The sequence below is a fragment of the Odocoileus virginianus genome, chromosome 7, assembly GCF_023699985.2.
Source record: "Odocoileus virginianus isolate 20LAN1187 ecotype Illinois chromosome 7, Ovbor_1.2, whole genome shotgun sequence".
Lineage (NCBI taxonomy): Eukaryota > Metazoa > Chordata > Mammalia > Artiodactyla > Cervidae > Odocoileus > Odocoileus virginianus.
Genome location: NC_069680.1, coordinates 79857518 through 79884263, shown reverse-complemented (window position 1 = coordinate 79884263; position 26746 = coordinate 79857518). Strand labels below are relative to the sequence as shown.

The following is a 26746-nucleotide window of genomic DNA, read 5'->3' as shown; positions in this document are numbered from 1 at the left end:
CGTACCTGATTGATACATATTCATGAAATAAGCTGGAGATGAGCTTCTTACAGCCTTTAAGTGAAAAGAAGCAAATCAAAATGATATCAAGTCAGAAACTTGTAATTCTTTTTTAATTAATTTTAATTGGAGGATAGTTGATTTTTAATGTTGTATTAATTTCAGGTATACAACAAAGTGGATCAGTCATACATACACATATTCACTCTTTTTAAGATTCTTGGGTCATTGCCGAGCACTTGAGTGGAATTCTCTATGCTCTGTAGTCAGTCATTATTAGTTACCTGCTTTATATGTAGCAGTCTGTGTATGTTAATCCCCATCTCCTAGTTTATTCCTCCCTGTCTTGGTATTTTAAGAAGTAGCTAATTGTTACCAAGCTGACAAAGACTCACCCACAGTTGCCCCGGGTTATTTGACAAGAAGGCACTGAGTGTGTTCAGCCGTGTCTGTGAACTTTCTCAGATACCCAGGAGCCTGTGTAGAGCATTAACTGCCCTGTGTGCGACCTTCTCATATTTCAGATGGAATCAGCAGAGAAGGAGACAAGCTTTTTTTCCCCCTTCTAGATTCACTAATTAATAACTCAGTACTTAGTGTGTTAGTCACTCAGTCGTGTCTGACTCTTTGTGACCCCATGGACTGTAGCCCGCTAGGATCCTCTGTCCATGGAATTCTCCAGGCAAGAATACTGGGGTGGGTAGCCATTCTCTTCTCCAGGAGATGTTCCCAACCTGCGGATGGATCCCAGGTCTCCTGCATTGTAGTCAGATTCTTCACCATCTGAGTCATCAAGCGGCTGACAAATCATCATTCTTTTTAAGCTGGGAGCTGGAGAGGGTTGTGATCCATCAATGGGAATCCATAACCAAGGATTCCCCAGGACCTTAAACTTTTTGAAGTAATCTCCAAAGCACTGCAAACTTCCGTGTTGATAAAACAAATGGGCAGAAGTGATGGCAAATTGGAGTATCAGTAAGAAATAAATGGCTTTTTTGGCTCATGTATTTAAACATTAGGAATTCTTTTCAACTACTTTCAATAATAATACTTAGAACAAAGAAACAATCCAACTGAAAAATGGGCAGAAGACCTAAGCAGACACTTCTTCAGTGAAGACATGCAGATGGCCAACAGGCACATGAAAAAATATTCAACTTTGTTAATTATTAAGAAGTGCACATCAAAACTACAATGAGGTACCACCTTACACTGGTCAAAAAGGCTATCATTTAAAAGTCTACAGATAACAAATGCTGGAGAGACTGTGGAGAAAAGGGAATGCTCTTACACTGTTAGGATGTCAACTGGTACAGCCACTATGGAAAACAGTATAAAGGTTAGTCAAAAAAAAACAAAACAAAACAGTGGCCATAAGATCTTGCAATTTCACTCCTCAGCATATATCCAGAAAAAACTAATTGGAAAAGACACATGCACCCCAATGTTCACTGTAGCACTACTCACAACCATTCACAACGCCAAGGCATGGAAATAACCTAAATGTCTATCGACGAATAAAGAAGATTAGTATACATACACAATAGAATACTACTCAGCCATAAAAAAGAATGAAATAATACCATTTGAGGCAACATGGATGGACCTAGAGATTATCATCCTAAATGAAGTAAGTTAGAGAAAAACAAATACCATATGATATCATTTATATGTGGAATCTAAAATACAACACAAAGAACTTGCCTATGAAACAAACTCACGGAACAGATTTGTGCTTGTCATGGGGGGAGGGAAGGACTGGGAGTTTGGGATTAGGAGACACAAGCTATTATACATAGAATGGATAAACAACAAGGTCTACTGTATAGCACAGGAACTATAGTCAACATCCTGTGATAAATAATAATGGAAAAGAATATGAGGGAGAATGTGTATATATGTATAACAATCACTTTACAGTAGAAACTAACAGAACCTTATAAATCATTACAATAAAGAATAATCCTTAGAATGATTTAACTTTAGTTGCTAAGTTCTGTCCAACTCTTGTGACCCCATGGACTGTAACCCACCAGACTCCTCTGTCCATGAAATTTTTCAGGCAAGCATATTGGAGTGGGTAGCCATTTCCTTCTCCAGGGGATCTTCCCAACCCAGGGATAGAACCCGGACTCTTTACCACTGAGCCACCAGGGAAGCCCTTAGAATGAGTTAGCCAATTAGAAAAGCACCTCTGAATAACTAAGGCAGCACAAACTGGTAACAAGAATGCTTTCTGAGACAACCACAATTGTCAAGTTTCACTAGATAAAAGTTGTGGAATTGTTTACATGATTTCTTTTAGATTTGATGTGTATTATATGAGAAAACATTTAAAACATATTTATCCAAGCATATAAAATATTCCCATTACAATCTTTGACTTACTTCATCTTATAAAATATTTAATATGTACTATTTCATGTTAGCTAAAACATATAATTTATGCTAGATACCAGACCAATTAATTTTTGATAGTTTATATTTTACTGTTTCATTAAATACTTTGAAAAAGTTTGATCAGAATGTTTAAGAAAATGGAATTATTTCTTGATTTTATACATGATTTTTATATAATTATTCCCAAACACGACTTCAGTACACATAAGCACACACACTTACCAGAGGAGTTTCACTCCTTTTAGCATCCCTTCCCTTGTTTCATGAAAAACTTTAAAAGTGTAGCTACATATTATACTGCACAAATGAGAAAGATTTACGTAATAAGAATTTTAATTCTATTAGCACAATAGCATTTTAATCTCGACTTAACTGCTTTTATAAGATTCCGTGCAATATTTATTTCTCAGTGGTTTTTAAACTATCTCTCAAAATAAAGATTTGAGTTTATTTGAATTGAAAATGAAGTCATTTTTTTTTTTAAACAACAGGATGTAAGGCTGATTAACTTAACCATTTAGCTTTACTTGGGTAATTAGGCTACATGGGGGACATTTTCCATCTTTTCAATTATCTAAATCTGAGGCTCCAATGTTTTGATGAAAACATAATTAAAACATATGCTAATATAAAAGCATTTTATTGAAAGAAAAAAGGAATTGGCAAAGCTATCTTAAAACTAACAAGTTCCCCTAACTTTTTCTGAATACAGTGGACTAAATAAGGAGTGTTTCAGTTGAGTTCAGTCGCTCCGTCGTGTCCGACTCTTTGCGACCCCATGAATCGCAGCACGCCAGGCCTCTCTGTCCATCACCAACTCCCAGAGTTTACCCAAACTCATGTCCATCGAGTGGTGATGCCATCCAGCCATCTCATCCTCTGTCATCCCCTTCTCCTCCTACCCCCAATCCCTCCCAGCATCAGGGTCTTTTCCAATGAGTCAACTCTTCGCATGAGGTGGCCAAAGTACTAGAGTTTCAGCCTCAGCATCAGTCCTTCCAGTGAACACCCAGGACTGATCTCCTTCAGGATGGACTGGTTTGATCTTCTTGCTGTCCAAGGGACTCTCAGGAGTCTTCTCCAACACCACAGTTCAAAAGCGTCAATTCTTTGGTGCTCAGCTTTCTTCACAGTCCAACTCTCACATCCATACATGACCACTGGAAAAACCATAGCCTAGACTAGATGGACCTTTGTTGGCAAAGTAATGTCTCTGCTTTTTAATATGCTGTCTAGGTTGCTCATAACTTTCCTTCCAAGGAGTAAGCGTCTTTTAATTTCATGGCTGCAATCACTGTCTGCAGTGATTTTGGAGCCCCCCAAAATAAAGAATGACACTGTTTCCACTGTTTCTCCATCTATTTCCCATGAAGTGATGGGACCAGATGCCATGAGCTTAGTTTTCTGAATGTTGAGCTTTAAGCCAACTTTTTCACTCTCCTCTTTCACTTTCATCAAGAGGCTTTTTAGTTCCCCTTCACTTTCTGCCATAAGGGTGGTGTCATCTGCATATCTGAGGTTATTGATATTTCTCCCTGCAATCTTGATTCTAGCTTGTGCTTCTTCTAGCCCAGCATTTCTCATGATGTACTCTGCATATAAGTTAAATAAGCAGGGTTACAATATACAGCTTGACATACTCCTTTTCCTATTTGGAACCAGTCTGTTGTTCCATGTCCAGTTCTAACTGTTGCTTACGAGAAAAGTAACAGGAGTCATTCCCAGTTGCTAAGTTCAAAGAATGGCACAGCTACAGCTTAGAAGAAATCGGAGTTTCTGTTTGAGAGAACACCCCAGTGATATGGGCTGCTCCACTCAAAACTGCCATGTGGAAACAGAAACGTGTGTTTTAAGCCACTGTACTTAAAATATCTGTTACAACAGCTTGGCCTTACCCAAAATAATGCAGTAATAGTAACCTTGACAGCTTCCTCATCTAGCTGTATAGCTACATTTATGATATACTAAACATTTTAACTTTTACCTTTTTATTTCTCAACTTTATATGAGTTTTGATAAAGAGAGATAATGACATTTTGTACCTAATTCGGCACATTCATTCATTTTACAATCATTGTATTTTGCAGCCACTAATATCCAGAATGCTGCATGGTGTGGCCAAAAAATTATTTAATAAAATAATACTAGCACATATCAAAGTGTCTTAAATTCAATGAAGTATAATATATAGGAACCATAAAAATTAATCCTAGGCTATATCCAGACATGGAAGAGGAGCATATAGTGATTTGGAGAAATCAGAATGAGGTGAAGAGTTTAGACAGCAAGTTTTAAAAAAGATCTGACAGAAAAAATGGAGGGTAGGTGACAAAAGGGTGAGAGGAAACCAAGAAAGCAATAGCAGAATTAAAATCTGCATCAGAAATGGATTTTATAAAGACAGCAATTATTTTGCAAAAATCAGAAGTGGAGGATGGATATCTAAGTTAAATGTTTTTAAACCCTAAAAGTTATAATTATTCTAGAAGTAACAGAATGGTTGAACAGAAACAATAATCAAATATATCACTAAATAAGATTTTCTCGAACTGAAAAAAGGATTTAAGCATGCAAGCAAAAGAGCACACAGTATACTAGGCAAAAATCAATGAAGAAAAGCTAACACCTAGACATATTCTCCCATTCAAAAAAGATAATTTTCAAGATAAGAAAATAATGTAACCAGACACAAAAATGACAATCAATAAAATATAAGTCATCTGGGCTCAGACTTCTCTCTAACATGAGATGCAAGAAGACAACATGGGAAAGATGGAGAAGATTGAAATAGCTATCCCTCCAGCAAAAAAACAACTGAATTAGTTTAGAAAGCTGGGCTAGTAGAAACTTGCAGAGCCTGGAGAGAGTCTATCGAAGCAGCTGAATCTCAGGCAGTATGAGGTACCATCTCCTGTCCTTCAATCCTGTGGTAGGCAGCTGTGAACATAGGCAAGCATTCCTGGTGTAGCTTGGTATAGTCAAGGTGGGTAACGAGCTTATCCTCCAAAAGTCAAGGCCATGTGTTTTGAGTGCTAATTGCTGCTTTTGATCACTGAGGAGCCAACACAGAAGTCAAGCATTATTTCAACCCACATGGGCTGAAGTGGCTTTCCACCAAGGAGGGGACTCAAAGACGGGATCTATTTTTCACTTTATGGGTACCAGACATTTAAGGAAATCTTTGTAAGGCCAAAGACAACTGCAGAGATGATGGAAGAGATCAGTGATCTTACTTAACACACATTACAAGTGCTGCAAAGTTAGTTTGGAAAATTCCCATGGCTCTAGCCCTCAACCAGCAAAAACTAGCAATCCCTGAAGAGAGGGAGAATTAGACTTCCAGAATTACTACATTATACTCAGAAGGTCTAGGTTTCAACAACAACAAAAAGTGTAAAAGATACCATAAACAGGAAAGTATGACCCATTCATGGGAAATAAAAAAATTTGAGGGACTTCCCTGGTGGTTCAGTGGTTAAGACTCCTTGCTTCCAATGCAGGGGGTGTGGGTTCAGTCCCTGGTTGGGGAACTAAGATCCCACATGGCACATGGCACAGCCAAATAAATTAATAGAGTCTTAGAAAAGATGACATTTAAAAAGAGAAAAGCCATCCAGATTAGAAAGAAAGTGAAATTATCTCTGTTCTACAGATGATATGATCTTATATGTAGAAAATTCTATGAAACCAACAAAAATTTGTCAGAATTCAGCAAGAAGATTTAACATCAGCACCTCAAATCAGCGGTATTTCTACACATTTGCAATTAACAATCTGAAAAGGAGCCAATGAAAGAGTTCCATTTACAAACGCGTTAAAAAGTAATACCATTTTCCTTCCTGCCCACTTGTCTTACTCCATCCGGGCTACTCTAACAAAAACCACAGGCACCTGTAGGTAGGGTGTTAACAACAGATTTATATTTCTCATAGTTCTGGAGGCTGAGAAGTTCAAGATCATGGTGTTAGCGTGGTTAGATGAGAACCCAAACTTCCCTGTGTACCCTCACATAGCAGAAGGGACAAGGGAGCCTTACTGGACCTCTCTTACAAGGTCCCTAACTCCCTCTGATGGTTCCGTCTTCACGACCTAGCCACATCCCAAAGCCCCTAATACCAATGGGCATTAGGATTCAACATATGAATTTGGAGGGGACACAAACATTCAGCCCATAGCACCATTGTTTTTTCTTACATTGCAGTCCAAATCTCTCTCTTTACATGAATTTCTTGGCTTTTCATATTTTGAATGAACTTCTTTCTTCTTTCTAGTCACTAGCTTTCCCCTTGTATTTCTGTTATTCCATTTATTCCATGACCCAATTTGTCTTATTCACTCATAATTTGTCTTGCAGGATCTTTGGGGAGCAAATCCTATTCTGAACATCTTTATGTTCCCCAAAAGCATCTGACATGGTGCCTACCCACTTTGGGTACTGAACTGGCATTTATTTGATAGAACTTTCTAAAGCTCTGTTGTCAGTATTAATTATACACTTTGATAATCTGAAGAATGTCATAGGTTTCAGTTTCTTTGAAATTCATTTAGTTCCTAATTTTAAAAAAATCCAAGATTGAACACACTACAGAACTAACCTTGCACTGCACATGAATGGTTTTTGACAAATTGAATAATTGGTGATTAAATATTTACTTGAAGAAAAATACATTATTTAATTTTAATGTTTTCAGGCTACAGTTCATTTCTGTGTGACATCCAAATTGATGGTTTTAGTAAGGTTTATATTAAGGTTCTTAATACCAACTGGCTGGCCAAGTGTAAAAACCACCTCAAATACTATTAGAAGTACATGATCCTTATACATGGGTATCCTTAATCACATGCCAGGTATAGTACTTTTACACTTTAAAGGGGGACAGCAATACCAACATGGTTGTCCATCACCAGAGAAAGACCGGCTTTCTAGAAAGACTGAGGCAATACTTGAGTGACTTTGAAAACTAGTGTTGCCCAGTCATTATAGCAGAAGATACGCAATCTCCATTACAGATACCAGCTGCACCTTCATCTCAGGAACAGGGTTAAAGATCTCAGCAACCAGGTGAGCATTCCTGAGTTCCTTGGTCTACACCTGCATTCCTAACCAATACTTAGTCCCACCCTCCCATAGTTGCTGAGAGGCAGGTGTTTCTTTACCAAGATGAATAACTTTAATCAAGTTACAGTCAGTTTGACCTAGGGATTATTTTGCTTTATTTAATGTTAACACTAGTGAAATTTATCTTGTGTGTGTGCTAAGTTGCTCCAGTTACATCCCGCTCTTTGTGACTCTACGGACTATAGCCCGCCATTCGCCTCTGCAAATGGGATTCTCCAGGCAAGAATACTGGAGTGGGTTGCTGTGCCCTCCACCAGGGGATCTTCCCCACCCAGGGGTCAAACCCCACCATCTCTTTTGTCTCCTGCATTGGCAGATGGGCTCTTTACCACTGGTACCACCCGGGAGATTTATCTTACCATTGGCAAATATAGGAATCATATTTCCAGTTTTAGAGAATGATTACAGCTTTCAAATTACATCCTGGTTAAGACAAAACAAAACAAACAAACAAACAAAAAACCCCTCTTTCTGCCAGTAAAAAGTCTGCTCTGGAAGCTGTGGTAGCAGTGTTCATCAGATAATGTCCAAAAACTGATGGCTGCAATATTTCCCCAGTAATTTACCCTTCTGAACACTATTTAGTCACATGCCACCTTGTGCCAGGTATTAAAAGTTACTGTGGCTATATAACAAGACCAAGACAGAAAAAGTCTGTCCTAAAATAAGGTTTTATTATTTTTAATAAACTTATTTACTGCCTATCATCTGCATATGTGCTCTGCTTAGTCTCTCAGTCATGTCTGACTCTTTGCGACCCCATGGACTGTAGCCCACCAGGTTCCTCTGTCCATGGGGATTCTCCAGGCAAGAATACTAGAGTGGGTCGCCATGCCTTCCTCCAGCAGATCTTCCCAACTCAGGGATTGAACCCTTGTCTTGTGCATTGGCAGCTGGATTCTTTACCACTGAGCCACAGGAAGCCCCAACCCTTTATTTATTTATCTATCTTTGGCTGTCCGGGGTCCTTCGGCAGTGAGGTCTCTCTCCAGCTGAGGGAATGAGCGCTTTCTCTAGTTGCTGATACATGGGCTTTTGGTTATGGTGCCTCTTCTTGTTGCAGAGTACAGGCTTCAGGCACACAGGCCTCACAAGTCGTGTCACACGGGCCCTAGAGCACATGGGTTTCAGTAGTTGTGGAGCACTGGAGTTTCAGGAGTTGTGGAGTAGTTGCTCCAAGGTATGTGAGGTCTTTCTGAACCAGGGATCTAACCCATGTCCCCTGCATTATCAGGTGGATTTTTAATCAAGGGACCACGGGGGAAGTCCCCATTAACCCTGCAAACATTAAAGTTTTATCTGTCCCCAAACGCCAAGTAGGAATATCTCCCATTGAAATTATAGAATATTTAAGATTCCAGGGTTTCATGAATGACAACAACATTTGTTTAATGTTAACAGTGAGGCAACATTTTATAAACTCACTTCATTCTGTAAAGTAAGGTCAGGGAATCTGAGTAACAATGGAAATTGCAAGCAATTTGGTGTGTCCATTTTTCTGGAAAGAGGGCTTTTTCATCAGTTGTTCAAAGGAAGTATTAGGGCTTAGTGATAAACAGGAGGAATGTTGAAACCAGTTTTCCCAGGTTTGAAGCCCAGCTTTATTGCCTCTTAGAAATGTGACCTTGGGCAGCTTGTTTAACTTCTATGGGTTTTTTTTTTTTTTTTTTGCCTTTTTCTTCTAGGTTAGTTAAGTGAAGCAGTGGGGGTGGAGAAGAAACAAGAAATCTGCAACTGGTTGTGATCAATGAATTGTAAACAGCACTGCACTCTTGCCCTCTGATCAGTCAACCTCTCTTTTCTTTGGTTTTCTCATCAGTAAACAAGGATTATGACAGACACTAGCTTATAGAGGTCCTCCTCCAGGGTACTAATCTTGCTTTATAAAGATATACTTGATTATCAGTTGTCCTACCCTCTAGGCCAAGGGTCCCCAAACTCTGGACCTCCTGTCAGATCAGCGACGGCATTAGATTAGAAATAAAGTGTACAATAAATGTAATAAGCTCGAATCACCCTGAAACCATCCCCTGCCCCCTGGGCCATGGAAAAATTGTCTTCCACGAAACTGGTTGTTGTTGTTCAGTCGCTAAGTCGTGTCCAACTCTTTGCGACCCCATGGACTGCAGCATGCCAGGTTTCCCCGTCCTTTACCATCCCCTCGAGTTTGCTCAAACTCATGTCTACTGAGTTGATAATATCATACCACATCTTATCTTACACAGCTGTCCTTTATTTTCAGATTCTCTCAAGTGCTGTTTCTACCCACTAGTTTCTCTCTACAAAAATGTCCTTAACTTGGCACACACACTCTCTTTAGAACCTAGCTTCTCCTTTGAACTCTTCCCCCAACACCCTTGGGGTTCTGAGTTTCTTTGGTACGCTACATGTGATTTTTTTTTTTTTCTGTTAAATTATTCTTAATCAGATTGTGAGTTCTTCCTCTTAAGAGAAAGGTGGGGATGTGATGTAGCTTGTCTGTCTTTGCATTCCAAGCGTGTAGTCTAAAGTCTGACACATACTGTGTGCTTAATGTTTATTGTCAAAAGGTGACAATTAACATGCATAAATGTACTTCAGAGTTTCCCAGCACATTCACACGATCATACTACTAATCCCTACAACAACCTTGTAGAATAGTAATTATCACCACTCTATCCATCCTTTCCTATTTTATAAAGTGTAGAGTGGAGCCTGAGATTATCTTGCCGGAAGCCAGTTAACAGTAAAGCGTGACTAGTACCTGCTCTTCCAGACTTCAAGTACCAGCCTCTTGACATCATATTAATACACTTTGAAGTCAGCGCCAACTTCGCACCAGGATTTAAATTTGGGGAGACCACTGGTGGCCACAGTTTCAGACGCTGGGCTGAGATGAGCAAAACTTCAGAGGGGCACACGGGATCCTGAACTACATCTCCCAGAAATTCCGGGGAGGGGGGCGGCAAAGCCTCATGTGAGTGGTTGAATCGGTCAGCCAATAGCGTCGCTATGAACTTCCTACAGACCAATCGCGGGCATGAAGGGGCGGGACCTCCCACTGCTAGGCTGGATTGCGCGCAGAATAACAGTATTCTGAGTTACACAAACCCGCGGGGCACTGCGAGCCTGGCCCCGCGCCTCGGCCGCCACGTCGTCCTCCGCTTCGGGTCCAGCCCGCGTCGTCCTGTCGACTCGGCCTCCGGTCGCGCTGGTTTAGCCGCCAGGCCTTTTCCTAGGACTGGCCAGGTGACCGAGAAGAAACCACGTGAATGAGCAGCGGTCTGGGCAGGGGGCCCTCCTGTCAGCGCCGCGCGGCGCTCGGGCCCTGACGGAAGCCCCGCTGTCGGGTCTGGTTGCGGGGAGGCCCCTCAGTGTCCCTGGGACCCCAACCTTCTGTGAACTACTGGCCCGGCGCTGGCTGGCGTGGCTCTGGGCCGTCACGTGCGGAGGGCGCGTCTTGCCTGCCGCGTCCCCGGCCCGAGGAGAAGACTCCGCAGCATGGCCCCCACGCGCCAGGACCTGACGCCATCTGGTAATGCTGCGACCGGCTCTCCGCGCTTCGGCGGTTTATTACCTCCTAATCCCTAGGGTGATTCAGTTACCACCAGGAGACACCTGGTTAGCTTTCCCCGGGGGCAGGCGGCGCCTCCTAACGTGGGAACCCTGAGGTCCGGTGTTTTCTCGCTGCCTGCGTTCCTTCTCTCCCCGACCCACCCGGCTTCCTCCCAAGGTAGACAAACCATCAAATCCATAAAGCACGCCCCGACTTGTGCCCCCGAAACATATTCTGAGCGCCAGGTTAACTAAACTTTTCAGTTTGATGTACCGTATTCCGTCTGGGCCTTATAGAAGTTTTGCATGATTGAACGTTCTTATTCAATATATGTTTATTAAGCATCTAAGCCAAAGAAGGTTCAGGTGCTGAGAAATAAGGAAGCCCAGAAAGCTATTTAAAACTGCACTGAACTTTTATTTTCCACCTCGAGGTTACAACAGTAGTCCTGCCAACTCTAGTGTGTGTAAAATCACTGTTAGAATAGATTAGTGGGTACTCAGTAGGTTGGGATAAGGGGTAGTAATTCCAGGTGATTTTGATGTTGGTGACTCTCACATTGACAATGCGGAAAAAGAAAACTAACACAAGAATTAAGTATATCAGTATTTTCAGTTTTAAAATGAGTTCTAGGTCTTTAATGCCCTCCCTGATTGTAATCTGTGAACAAATACACCTATTAAAACTTGTGAGGTATGAAGTAGCAAATGAAACAAGAGAATCAGTAACAAGGACATAACAGCAGATGTGACAGATAAGGATCTTCAGCTCAGGAATTCCATAACTCTGAAATTTTTCAGAGGTGAGCTAGTGACCCTTTTGATAGTCTTTAATAGAGTCAAGTCAGGAAACTGCTGAAAACAGTGTTGGGATCATTTGTTTGAATGCGGAATTCTTTTCCTTGCTCTGTTTCCCCCAGGCAGTGCAGTGGGTGTGGGAGTCCTAAGTCAATCTTAGCTGCATGGGATCATTCTGTCTACAGAGTAAATGTGTTCTTGACAGTAATTTATTACTTAAAATCATGTGTATTTGGGGTTTATTGGTTTATGCCATCATCTTGTCTCTAGGATGGTTCTTGTCTTAAGAACCATTGTTTAGGATGGTTCTTAAAGACCATACTATCTGACTTACCCACCTCAAAATCTAATTGGTCCTTTAACCAGTTAATCCCATGTTTGTTTACTCTTTGGAGCATTTACTATGAATCACATTATCATTACTGGGAAAGAAAACATTAGTTCAGTTCAGTTGCTCAGTTGTGTCCGACTCTTTGCGACCCCATGAATCACAGCACGCCAGGCCTCCCTGTCCATCACTCACTCCCGGAGTTTACCCAAACTCATGCCCATCGAGTTGGTGATGCCATCCAGCCATCTCATCCTTTGTCATTCCCTTCTCCTCCTGCCCGCAATCCCTCCCAGCATCAGAGTCTTTTCTAATGAGTCAACTCTTCCCATGAGATGGCCAAAGTACTAGAGTTTCAGCTTCAGCGTCAGTCCTTCCAATGAACACCCAGGACTGATCTCCTTCAGGATGGACTGGTTGGATCTCCTTGCAGTCCAAGGGACTCTCAAGATTCTTCTCCAACACCACAGTTCAAAAGCATCAAATTTTCAGCGCTCAGCTTTCTTCACAGTCCAACTCTCAACGTTCATACATGACCCCTGGAAAAACCATAGCCTTGACTAGACGGACCTTTGTTGGCAAAGTAATGTCTCTGCTTTTTAATATGCTGTCTAGGTTGGTCATAACTTTCCTTCCAAGGAGTAAGCGTCTTTTAATTTCATGGCTGCAATCACCATCTGCAGTGATTTGGAGCCCCTCAAAATAAAGACTGACACTGTTTCCACTGTTTCTCCATCTATTTCCCATGAAGTGATGGGACCAGATGCCATGAGCTTAGTTTTCTGAATGTTGAGCTTTAAGCCAACTTTTTCACTCTGCCTCTTTTACTTTCATCAAGAGGCTTTTTAGTTCCTCTTCACTTTCTGCCATAAGGGTGGTTTCATCTGCATATCTGAGGTTATTGATATTTCTCCCTGAAATCTTGATTCCAGTTTGTGCTTCTTCCAGCCCAGCATTTCTCATGATGTACTCTGCATATAAGTTAAATAAGCAGGGTGACAATATACAGCCTTGACATACTCCTTTTCCCATTTGGAACCAGTCTGTTGTTCCATGTCCAGTTCTAACTGCCGCTTCCTGACCTGCATACAGGTTTCTCAAGAGGCAGGTCAGGTGGTCTGGTATTCCCATCTCTTTCAGAATTTTCCACAGTTTATTGTTATCCACACAGTTGAAGGCTTTGGCGTAGTCAATATAGCAGAAATAGATGTTTTTCTGGAACTCTCTTGCTTTTTCGATGATCCAGTGGATATTGGCAATTTGATCTCTGGTTCCTCTGCCTTTTCTAAAACCAGCTTGGACATCTGGAAGTTCTCGGTTCACGTATTGCTGAAGCCTGGCTTGGAGAATTTTGAGCATTACTTTAATAGAATGTGAGATGAGTGCAATTGTGTGATAGTTTGAGCATTTCTTTGGGATTGCCTTTCTTAGGGATTGGAATGAAAACTGACCTTTTGCAGTCCTGTGGCCACTGCTGAGTTTTCCAAATTTGCTGGCATATTGAGTGCAGCACTTTCACAGCATCATCTTTCAGGATTTGAAATAGCTCAACTGGAATTCCATCACCTTCACTAGCTTTGTTCATAGTTATGCTTCCTAAGGCCCACTTGACTTCACATTCCAGGATGTCTGGCTCTAGGTGAGTGATCACACCATCATGATTATCTGGGTCGTGAAGATCTTTTTTGTACAGTTCTGTGTATTCTTGCCACCTCTTCTTAATATCTTCTGCTTCTGTTAGGTCCATACCATTTCTGTCCTTTATTAAGCCCATTTTTGCATGAAATGTTCCCTTGGTATCTCTAATTTTCTTGAAGAGATCTCTACTCTTTCCCATTCTGTTGTTTTCCTCTATTTCTTTGCATTGATCACTGAGGAAGGCTTTCTTCTCTCTCCTGGCTATTCTTTGGAATTCTGCATTCAAATGGGAATATCTTTCCTTTTCTCCTTTGCTTTTAGCTTCTCTTCATCTCACAGCTATTTGTAAGGCCTCCTCAGACAGCCATTTTGTTTTTTTGCATTTCTTTTCCATGCATTTTCTTTTCTTTGCATTTTCTTGATCCCTGTCTCCTGTACAATGTCACGAACCTCCATCCATAGTTCATCAGGCACTCTATCCGATCTAGTCCCTTAAATCTATTTCTCACTTCCACTGTATATTCATAAGGGATTTGATTTAGGTCATACCTGAATGGTCTAGTGGTTTTCCCTACTCTCTTCAGTTTAAGTCTGAATTTGGCAATAAGGAGTTCATGATCTGAGCCACAGTCAGCTCCTGGTCTTGTTTTTGCTGACTGTATAGAGCTTCTCCATCTTTGGCTGCAGAGAATATAATCAGTCTGATTTTGGTGTTGACCATCTGGTGATGTCCATGTGTAGAGTCTTCTCTTGTGTTGTTGGAAGAGGGTGTTTGCTATGACCAGCGCGTTCTCTTGGCAGAACTCTATTAACCTTTGCCCTGGTTCATTCTGTACTCCAAGGCAAAATTTGCCTATTACTCCAGGTGTTTCTTGACTTCCTACTTTTGCATTCCAGTCCCCTATAATGAAAAGGATATCTTTTTTGGGTGCTAGTTCTAAAAGGTCTTGTAGGTCTTCATAGAACCATTCCACTTCAGCTTCTTCAGCGTTACTGATTGGGGCATAGTCTTGGATTACCGTGATATTGAATGGTTTGCCTTGGAAATGAACTGAGATCATTCTGTCATTTTTGAGACTGCATCCAGGTACTGCATTTTGGACTCTTTTGTTGATCATGATGGCTACTCCATTTCTTCTAAGGGATTCCTGCCCACAGTAGTAGATATAATGGTCATCTGAGTTAAATTCACCCATTCCAGTCCATTTTAGTTTGCTGATTCCTAGAATGTCGACATTCACTCTTGCCATCTCCTATTTGACCACTTTGAATTTGCCTTGATTCATGGCCCTAACATTCCAGGTTCCTATGCAATATTGCTCCTTACAGCATCGGACCTTGCTTCTATCACCAATCCCATCCACAACTGGGTATTATTTTTGCTTTGGCTCCATCCCTTCATTCTTTCTGGAGGTATTTCTCCACTGATCTCTAGTAGCACATTGGGCACCTATTGACCTGGGGAGTTCCTCTTTCAGTATCCTATCATTTTGCCTTCTCATACTTTTCATGGGGTTCTCAAGGCAAGAATACTGAAGTGGTTTGCCATTTTCTTCTCCAGTGGACCACATTCTGTCAGACCTCTCCACCATGACCCAACCGTCTTGGGTGGTGCCATACAGCATGGCTTAGTTTCATTGATTTAGACATGACTGTGGTCCTGTGATCAGATTGGCTAGTTTTCTGTGATTATGGTTTTAGTGTGTCTGCCCTCTGATGCCCACTCACAACATCTACCGTCTTACTTGGGTTTCTCTTACCTTGGACGTGGGATATCTCTTCACGGCTGCTCCAGCAAAGCGCAGCCTCTGCTCCTTAACTTGGATGAGGGGTATCTTCTCACAGCCGCCCCTCCTGAACTTGAACATGGAGTAGCCCCTCTCGGCCCTCCTGCGCCCGCGCAGCAACCGCTCCTTGGAGATGGGGTAGCTCCTCTCGGGCACGGCCCCTGACCTCAGGGGTGGGGTAGTTCCTCTGCCGGCTGCGACAGACCACACAGAAGTGCACCGGCTGTGCCGGACCGCACAGAAGTGCACTGGCTGCGACGGACCACGCAGAAGTGTGGCTGTGAGGAGCTACCCCTCGCCCAAGGTCAGGTGTAGCGACCCAGAGCACCAGGCTGTGACAGCCCAGGAGCAGTGGCCGAGAAGAAAATATTAAAGGGTAGAAAAAAAATCACGCAAGTAAAGTACATTGACTAGGTCCTCTCGAGCTGGGAAAAACTTTGTGATCTCTTAGGTTCACTAGACAAGGACATTCTTTGTGTCTTTCTCTTTTAGACTGTGTTATTTATATATATCATCCCAGATGGTACTTGCAGTGCAGGAGATGCAGGAGACTCGGGTTTATCTCTGGGTCAGGAAGATCCCCTGGAGAAGGGCGTCGTTACCTACTCCAGTATTCTTGCCTGCAGAATCCTATGGACAGAGGAGCCTGGCAAGCTACAGTCCATAGACTCGCAGAGTTGAACAGGACTAGAGCAACTGAGCACACACTTTGATATCTTAAACATAAAAATACTTCTCAGACAGTGTTGTAACTAGTCAGATAATTGAAGAACCTGCAAAGCTATATTTTTATGTTCAGTTGTGAAAGATGTTAGGGAGAGTCTTTACTATTTAGAACCTAACTGCTGCTGCTGCCCAGTCACTTCAGTCGTGTCCAACTCTGTGCGACCCCATAGACGGTAACCCACCAGGCTCCTCCGTCCCTGGGATTCTCCAAGCAAGAACACTGGAGTGGGTTGCCATTTCCTTCTCCAGTGTGTAAAAGTGAAAGTGAAGTTGCCCAGTCGCATCCGACTCTCAGCGACCCCATGGACCGCAGCCTACCAGGCTCCTCCATCCATGGGATTTTCCAGGCAAGAGTACTGGAGTGGGGTGCCATTGCCTTCTCCGTTAGAACCTAACTACTTAGGAGTAAAATATATAGAATGTTCTAGACCTAATGAACTGAATACAGATAAATACCAGTTTTTTATTTGTTTTACTTGTTGCCTGTGGAGGAGCGACAGTCCGGTGTCTACTCACCCTGTCAAGGGAGGAATTGTTCAGGTGACTTACTGTCATAACGAGGTTCTGGAGGAGCAGTGGTGATTAGAAGCCAGTGACAGCTGGTCTCCTACTGGAAAACATTGGGGAACAAACACATAAAGATTAGAACAGTGAATGATTATACCAACACACATGGGAGGAGGGTTTTTTAGTTTTTCTTACCTTAAATCGTATGTTATCCCCCAAATGATACATAAGGACATGGAAAAGGTAGAAGCATTGGATTTTAAGGACCTCAGTTGCAGAGGAGTTTTGTATTCATCCTTTATAATTCCCAGTCATATTTGTTTTCATATGTGTTCCCTTTTACCTCTATTTTCTGTTCATAATTCTCTTGCTCCTGTTTCACGTATTTCATCATATTTGTTCATTTCCTTGTAGATGCTAGTCTGTGTATATATTTTTCATTTATATAAATAGAATCCCAGTAGTTAGCCATTTCTGACCTCATCACTCAATATTTTTTTCTACAATAGAGCAATACAGTGGTAGTTCTGGTTACCACTCAGTAGTATTCCACACACGAGCATCCTGCACGTTTGACTTTGCCATTTCCCAGGATTGTCTCCAATTTGCAACTTCTCTAATATCCTCTGATGTGTTCTATATGCATCAGTGGAGCCTTTGTTTGGGAAATACACTCAGGAGTGAGATTGTTGAGTTTTCCACATGCTTAATTTTACTGACTCTTGCTAGGTTGCTCTCCAGAATGACTGTATCTATCTACGTTCCAAAAAGCAAGGGTTCTGATTTTCTTTGGTATTATCCAATCTCCTAATTCCTCCCCATGCATTATATATATATTGGTTTTGTCTTGTTTTAATTCATGTCTCTCTGATGGCTTATAGTTGGAGCATCTCTTCATATACTTGTTGAGTATTCAGTTTTTCCTTCCCTTGATTTGCCTATTCACATCTTTTGCCCATTTTTCTGTTTAATTTCTTATTGATTTGTAGGAGCTCCTAGTATATTATAGATTTTAGTCTCTTTCAGGTTTTTTTTTTCTTCCTTTGGCTGTGCTCTGTGGTTTCAGGATCTTAATTCCCTGACTAGGGACCAAACCCTGGGCCCCAGCAGTGAAAGCGCAGAGTCCTAACCTCTGGACTACCAGGGAAGTCCCAATACCTTTCAGTCTGACATTGCAGAATCTCCCTTCAGTTGATAATCTGTTTATTACTTTTGTCAGTGGTGACTTTCATTTGTCAGAAATCCAAATCCTTTGTTTTTATGTAATCAAATTTACTTTTTTTAAGAAAAATTATAGGTTGAGCTGTTTAAATCTAGATGTCCTGCCCTGTGCTAAGTAAGAAGATATTCTATATTTACTTTCCCTATTTTATAATATCTTGTAGTATATAATATTTGGTAGGCCAAGTAATCTCTTTCTACTTTTTTAAAGTTAGCTTAGCTCTTCCTGGGCTTTTAGTCTTTCACATAAATTACAGATAGGTTGGTCAAGCTTCTTATAAAAAAAATTACATGTTTTGTTTAGAGTTTTTTAAAAAACCTTTTGTCTCTTACGTATATGATAACTCTTAAGAGTTATCAGAATAAGCTATCAGAATTTGTGTGGGGATGGGGTTGTTTTATGGTAAATGGTGAACTATCTTAAAGATTGAAAAAAATTTATATTTCTGATTTGAAAAGTGAATACATTAGAGGCCTCTTGGAAAAATGCTTAGACCTTTTTTGAAAATAGGACAAGTAGGGGCACACTCCATTGTCGGATTTGCAGTGAGTAGAGAAATGCCAAACCAACTCTGATGAAGGATACCAGGGTGGGCAGAGGTGGGGCATTTCTTTTGTTGGTGTATTAACATTCCTTTCTTATTTCTGTCTCCTTAAACTCCTGTGTACTTGGTCAGTGGAGGAGATAGAAGTACAAAGACATGTAAATCATATGATTATTTACCGATTATTTTGGTTGATGGCGATGGTTTTAGTTGCTAAGTCTGACTCTTGCGACCCCACGGACTGTAGCCTGTCAGGCTCCTCTGTCCATGGGACTTTCCAGGCAAGCATATTGGAGTGGGCTGCTGTTTTCTTCTGCAGGGGATCTTCCTGACCCAGGGATTGAACCCCAGTCTCCTGCATTGCAGGTGGATTCTTGACCTACTGAGCTACCTTCCTGATAAACTACTGACCATTTTGCTAGTGCCAAAAGACATATTTCTTTGTAGAAAAAACTGGGATTTTTTTTTTTCCTCAAAGGTTTGAATACTTTTTTGTTTATTTTTTAAGACTTTTTTTCAGTGTGGACCACTTTTGTTTTTTTAATTTATTTTTTAGTTGGAGGAAGATTGTTTTACAATGTTGTGTTGATTTCTGCCATACAACAGACAAGAATCAGCCATAATTATACATACATCCTCTCCCTCTTAAAGCCTCCTTCCCCTCCCCCATCCCGCCCCTCTAAGTCATCACAGGGCGCCAGACTGGGCTCTTTGTGTTATATAGCAACTTCTGTTTTACACTTTGCTGTTATTCAGTCACCAGGTTCTATCCAGCTCTTTGCAACCCCGTGGACCACAGCATGCCCGGCCTCCCTGTCTCTCACCATCTCCTGCAGTTTGCCCAAGTTTATGTCCATGGAATTGGTGATACTCTATATATGTTGATGCTGCTTTCTCCATTCATCTGTTCTCTCCTTTTCCCACTGCGTCCACAAGTCCATTCTCTATATCTGTGTCTCCATTCCTTCCTTGCAGATAGGTTCATCAATTCTATTTTTCTAGATTCCATATATAAGCATTAAAAATGATATTTGTTTTTCTCTTTCTGACTTCCTTTACTCTGTTTAAATAGGTTCTAGGTTCATTCACCTCACTAGAACTGACTCAAATTCATTCTTTTTTATGGTTGAGTAATATTCCATTGTTATTTATGAAACACATCTTTATACATTTGTGAATGGACATCTAGACTGATTCCATGTCCTGGCTATTGTAAATAGTGCATTAATGAATATTGGGGTACATGTGTCTCTTAGAATTGTGGTTTTTCTCAGGGTCTATGCACAGTAGTGGGATTGCTGGATCATATCATAGTTTTATTCCTAGTTTTTTAAGGAATCTGCACACTGTTCTCCATAGTGCCTGCATCAATTTACATTCCCACCAACAGTGGAGGAGGGTTCCCTTTTCTCCACATCCTCTGTAGCTTTTATTGTTGGTAGATTTTTTTGATAATGGCCATTCTGACTGGTGTGAGGTGACACCTCATTGTAGTTTTGATTTATACTTCTCTAATAACTAATGATGTTGGGCATCTTTTCATGTGTTTGTTGGCCACCTGTGTGTCTTCTTTGGAGAAATGCCCGTTCAGGTCTTTGGCTCATTTTTTGACCGGGCTGTTTGTTTTTCTGATATTATATTGAGATGTGTGAACTGCTTATATGGAGATTAATCCTTTGTCAGTTGTTTTGTTTGCAATTATTTTCTCCCATTCTGACTGTTGTCTTTTCATCTTGTTTATGGTTTCCTTTGTTGTGCAAAAGCATTAAAGTTTAATTAGGCCCCATTTGTTTATTTTTGTTTTTATTTCTGTTACTCTCCGAGGTGAGTCAAAGAGGATCTTGTTGTGATTTATGTCCAAGAGTATACTGCCTGTGTTTTTCTCTAAGGGGTTTACAGTTTCTGGGCTTACATTTATTTAAGTCTTTAATCCATTTTGAGTTTATTTTTGTGCATGGTGTTAGGAAATGTGCTAGTTTTATTCTTTTACATGTAGCAGTCCAGTTTTCTCAGCACCACTTATTGAAGAGGCTGTCTTTTCTCCATTGTATATTCTTTTATTCTTCCTCCTTTGTCAAAGACAAGGTACCCATAGGAACATGGGTTTACCTCTGAGATTTCTATGTTATTCTGTTGGTCTGTATTTCTCTTCTTGTGCCAGTACCATACTGTCTTGATGACTGTAGCTTTGTAGTATAGTGTGAAGTCAGGAAGCTTGACTCTTCCATCTCTCTTTTTCTTTCTCAAGATTTCTTTGGCTATTTGAGGTCTTTTGTGTTTCCATACAAATTGTGAAATTGTTCTAGTTCTGTGAAAAATACCATTGATAGTCGATAGAGATTTCAATGAATCTGTAGATTGTTTTGGGTAGTATGATTATTTTCACAATATTGATTCTTCCAATCCAAGAACATGGTATATCTCTCCATCTGTCTTGTGTCATCTTTGATTTCTTTCATTAGTGTCTTACAGTTTTCTGCATACAGGTCTTTTGTCTCTTTAGATAGGTTTATTCCTAGGTATTTTATTATTTTTGTTGTACTTGTGAATGGGATTGTTTCCTTAATTTCTCTTTCAGATTCCTAGTGAATAGGAATGCAGGGATTTTTGTATATTAATTTTAGATCCTGTGACTTTACTATTTTCATTGATTAATTCTAGTAATGTTCTGGTGGCATCTTTAGGATTTTCTATGTATAAATAGCATGTCATCTGCAAACAGTGAGGGTTTTACTTCTTATTTTCCTTCTGGATTCCTTTTATTTCTTTTTCTTCTCTGCCATGGCTCTGTTTTCCAAAACTATGTTGAATAATAGTGCAAGAGTGGGCACCTTTTTTTGACATGGACCATTTTTAAAGTCTTTATTGAACTTGTTACAGTATTGCTTCTATTTTATGTTTTGTTTTTTTGGCCCTGAGGCACGTGGGATCTTAGCTCCCCAACCAGGGATCAAGCCTGTGCCTCGTTCATTGGAAGGCAAAGTCTTAACCGCAGGACTACCAGGGAAATCCCTTGAATGCCTTGGATAGCCAACAGGGACTGTTGTATAGCACATGGAACTCTGCTCAATGTTATGTGCAGAGGAGGGAGGTTTGGGGGAGAATGCTCACGTGTATGTGTATGGCTGAGTCCCTTTCCTCTTCTCCTGAAACTACCACGACATTGTTAATTGCCTGTACACCATTACAAAATGTTTAAAGTTTGGGGAAAAGAATTAGATTGCATGCATGCACCTACTCCCTCCTCCAGCTTCCCTCCACCACCACCATGTCCACACCCTGGGTTCCCATCAGTTGGGTGATTCAGTCACACATGCTCTCATTTTAGGAAGGGTTGCAGCTACATTCTTTGAAAAAGAAAGGAATTCAGTTGAGCATATAGATTGAAGTTTTTAATCTTTCTTTTGATTCCCCATCTGAAAGGATCTCCATGTAAATGTTTTTGCTGATTATTGTGTTTGCTCTGCCACATTCATGTTCATCTCTAAACCTGCAAACATGCCATTCCTGCCTCCTGCCCCAACATGAACAGAGCTGAGCGCTTCAGGCTTCCTTGATGCTTTTTCTTAACCCACTGGACTTGTAGAGTATAGAAAGCAACCTTTAGAGTTTCGATCCTAGCTCTACTTTTTATTAGCTATGCAATAATAATGACATAATAGGAATTGCTAACATTTGTGGGGTGATTATGCCAAGGTTATATGTCTCATTTCATGACTTTTATGATATGAGAATCCCAGTTGTTAACATCTGGAACATGCCTTCAAATGCATCATCTTGTTCTGTTGTCACATGTCCTGTGATAAGGCAAAACACAGTTTGTCTAAAACCCCATAGCTACCTTTGAGAGCTGGGGCTAAAACCCAGATTTCTTGGCTCTTTTTGTCCTGTCCCCATTAGCTTAATCATATCAAATTCTGGGTGCTTCTTAGCTGAAGGACAGCCACATCATGGGATGTCTAAATTAGCACCACCCCTGAATTGCCTTTGTTGACATTAATTGGAAATGACCAGACCACTTCCCGGTTGCCTACAGTCTTTCTAGTATACATGTCTTATTAAGCCCTGCCTTTTCTTCACACTTTCAGAAAGTGGCTTTTTTCCTTTGGTGCTTGAGGTACTACTGCTCAGATTTTTGGATCTTAACTTTGTTCCTTTTTCAGGAACAGTTTTCTTTCCCCTGTTAGCTCAATAAACAAAATTAGCCAGTGAGTTAGTTTTGGAAAGGAATAGTAAACCCTGAAATAAACGTAATGTCCTCTAGGAAAGAAACCACATACCGACAAATTTACTTTACAGCTTGCTAGAGCAACCTTTCTGAAGCCTATTAAGGAGTAATTCAGTCAAAATAACTCTATAGCTACCATGCATCCCCTGTTTCTATATAGAATACCTAAGACTCTGGACAGTAAGAGCTGGGTTTTAAATTTGCACCACTGCCAGTTTACAAATGTTCATATGTTACTGGTTTGGGGCTTAAATGACCTTCTCTTGTCATCTTTCCTCACTCTTTTGCTGTGTCAGTTTAGGAAATACTTACTGAACACTTAAGTGCTGGATACTGTCCTTGGTGTTGCTAGGGATACAGATGAGTTGGCCTAATCGCAGTCTCCCTCCAAGAGGCTCAAAGAGCTTAGAGCCAGCTGCATTTTACTCCAGCTTTGCTTCCCTCTCAGGGAGCACAGAAGCACATGTTGACAAGAGAGGTGGGTGTCATTGTGATTTGTTTTGAATAACTTGTAGTAAATTTGGTAGGCAGTAGGGAATTGTTGAAGGTTGGATGCATTGGAAGCAACTGGTTTAAACATGCTTTTTAGGAAGATGAATCTAATGCATAGGATGGATTGAAACAGGGTGACCAGGTATAGTCACCCCGGTGGTTGAGATGACACTTTATATGACACTTGATTTTTTTTTTTAACAAAGCATCTTTGTACCTGATCTCCTTTAACCCATAAGACAATTCTGTGAAGTTAGGATGAGCAGGCATTGTCTTTCTTAGTTTTCATGGATGCAGACTGAAGCTCAGAGAGGGCCTGTAATGGCTGGATGTGTAGTAATGTCTTGAGGAAAGGGTTGGCACTGGGGATGGAAGGTGGACCCAATGTGGATGGCATTTTGGATGCCAGAGCTATGGGGCTTGAGATCTGAGTAGATATTGATTATCAAGGAGAGTGAGGGGTCACATAACACTGAGATTGTCAAGCCAGCCTTCTGGGAAGGATGATGCATTTACAAAAGTAGAGAAATCCGACAGGGAATGTGGCAAGTTTGGTTTTGGATAGTAGATTGAGGGGCAGGCTGTAACAACTGGCCAGCTTGGAGCCTGAGTCTTAGATTGGAGCCCAGTGTTTTTGATAATCAGAAGATCATGTGTGACTTTAGGGAGTGATTTCGGTAGCGTGTGGAGGAAGAAGCCGCAGCATGAAGACAGGTTGAGGTAGCATTGCTGGAGGTGGGAAGGGGTAGACGGGAGGGACAGCGGGAGGTGTGGGTGGGAGTGATCGCATGTTCTTCTTTAGGTGCAGAGGGAACCAAGCTGCAAGAGGGTTTTGTGGTGTGTGTGTGGGGGGTGAATTTGAGGAGCTCCCCAAAGAAGACTCTTGTACAGGATTAGGTGAAGTCACCTCTGAGTTAAAAGGATGAGAAGGATTTTGTGCTAAAGGCAAGCAGAGGTCTGGGATAGCAGGTATGGGAAGTGTTGTTGAGGGAGCTGAGGAAAGGTAAACCGAAGAAAAGGCTCAAAGTTAGGAATTTGCGGTGATTCCAATCAGCATGGCTTTGTGGCTTTCCAGTAGTTCTTGGAGACCAGAAAATAGGATTGGAAGGAGCAGGCATTAGGGCTTTTCAAGGCCGGGTAGACTGTCATGAGTTCTCGTGGTAGGTGGAGGAGACTGTCAGACTTAGCAGTCTAAATGGCAGTTTGGAATCATTGATGGCGTTCAGTCATCAAACCAAGTCTTCTTATGTCTCACTCTGGGCACATGCACAGAACCAGCGGGGAGGGAGTCCTGCAGGCCTCCAGCAGCTGGCCTGGGCTTGGAGCCGTTGGCTCTTTGCTGTCTGTTGTGCTCATCTTTGAGACAAGAGTGACTACAGCCTCCCTTAAACCAGTGACTCTGTGCTGTGTACCGCCTCTTGTTTCATTAAGCATTGTTGTAACTTAATGAAAACATTTTGGGGCAGCCTTTTTGAAAGGCAACAGGATTGCGAGAATATATTTATGAACCCCACTTACTCCCTGTTGTGAATTATTTTAATTTAGTCTGCAGTCCCTCTCCACACCTTTTTTTCCCCTTTCATTTTGGAAACTCAGATTCTCACTTTCTTTAAAGCAGGGATGGAGAAGACCCTGCGAGATGAGATTGAAGCCATCCTGCGGGAGAGGATCATGGTGCTTGATGGAGGGATGGGGACCATGATCCAGCGGCACAAGCTGAGTGAAGAAGACTACCGAGGACAAGAGTTCAAAGACCACGCCAGGGCCCTGAAAGGCAACAGTGATATTTTAAGTATAACCCAGCCCAGCGTCATTTACCAAATCCACAAGGTAAAGCTTGAGCTCTTTCATTTTTACCTATCAGTCTGCAAGTCCTTTGGTGTCCTGAGGGCAGACCACTGTGCTGAGTGCTCTGGGGGAGACAGAAAAAGGGGTGATTTATTCAGAAAGAGCTGGCTTATTCAGAAAGGAGGTTTCATTCAGTTTGGCTGCTCAGTCATCTTGGCGACCCCATGGACTGTAGCACGCCAGGCTTCCCTGTCTATGACCAGCTCCTGGAGCTTGCTCAGACTCATGTCCATAGAGTCGGTGATGCCAGTCAACCATCTCATCCTCCGTCGTCCCCTTGTCCTCCTGCCTTCAGTCTTGCCCAGCATCAGGGTCTTTTCCAGTGAGTCAGTTCTTCATATCAGGTGGCCAAAGTTTTGGAGCTTCAGCATCAGTCCTTCCATTGAATATTCAGGCCTGATTTCCTTTGGGGCACCTAATTTACTACAGCAGCCCTAGTGGTGTGAAACTGAAAGGTAATTGTTATTCTCATTTTGTAGATTTGAAAACTGAGCATCTCAGAGATTAAATAACTGGTGATACAAAGGATTGCTGACTTGAAATCCCATGTTCTTTCATCTCATTTTTCTGTCTGGCTAGTCAGCATAAAGTCAAAGTCAGCATAAAGTCAGAAGCAAGTAACTGGGTATTGCTGGACTTTTAAAAATAAACATAAAACTAAATTGTTTTATAGGTTATAGGAATTTTGTAGAACTATGGCTAAAAGAAATAATAAGTTGATTTAATCTGTTTTCTTGGTCTAGATTCAATTTGAAGGACAAAGTGACTTTAATGAGAAATTTTCTCTTTGGAGTAGGGCATTGTTATAGGTACTTCAGACTTCTTTAAAAAATTGCAGTATAGCTGACAAATAACATTAGTTATGGGTGTGCAGTGTGATGATTAGATATTAGCATATGTTACAAAGTGGTCACCACAGTAAGTCTAGGTAATATCTGTTACCATACGTAGTTACAGTTTTTTTCTTGTGATGAAGATTTTTAAGATCTAGCTTCTTAGCAACTTATAATAGTATTAACTACAGTCTTCATGGTGTGCGTTACATCTTCATGACTTATTTTATAACTGGAAGCTTGTACCTTTTGACCCCTTTCATCTGTTTCCCCCACTGTCCACTCCCCAACTTCTGGCAACCACCTTCTTCTTTTTTATAGCTCAGTTACATTCCATACATATACATATGACATTTCCTATTTTCCTTTACCTGTCAGTGGACACTTGGATTGTGTCCGTATGTTGACAACTGTAAATAATGCTACAGTGAACATGGGTACCTCTTTTTTTTTTTAATTTGTTTAACTGGAGGTTAGCTGCCTTGCAGCACTGTGTTGGTTTCTGCCGTACATCAGCGTGAATCAGGCATCGGTGTGCCCTCGTCCTCCTCCTCCAGCTTCCCTCCTGCCTGCCCCCCAAGCTGTCACACAGCCCTGGGCGAGCTCCCTGCGTCCTGCAGCAAATGCCCACTGGCTGTCTCACATATGGTCGTGTATATGTTTCAATGCTGCTCTTCAGTTCATCCCACCCTCTCCTCCTGCTGTGTCCACAAGTCTGTCCTCTGTGCCTTCATCTCTGTTC

General features: G+C 41.3%; 1 protein-coding gene across 4 annotated transcripts in view; it reads left to right on the top strand.

Moving 5' to 3' along the window:
• The first annotated feature begins 10592 nt into the window (after positions 1-10592).
• MTR (5-methyltetrahydrofolate-homocysteine methyltransferase) overlaps positions 10593-26746 on the top strand; it is a 121898-nt gene continuing 105744 nt past the window's right edge. Inside the window, exons 1-2 of one of the 4 annotated variants that reach the window (XM_070471034.1) lie at positions 10593-11033; positions 24942-25153. In XM_070471034.1, the coding sequence (XP_070327135.1) occupies positions 11000-11033; positions 24942-25153 (246 nt within the window). In that variant the 5' untranslated portion in view covers positions 10593-10999. The other 3 variants (XM_070471033.1, XM_070471035.1, XM_070471036.1) reach the window with 3 other exon arrangements.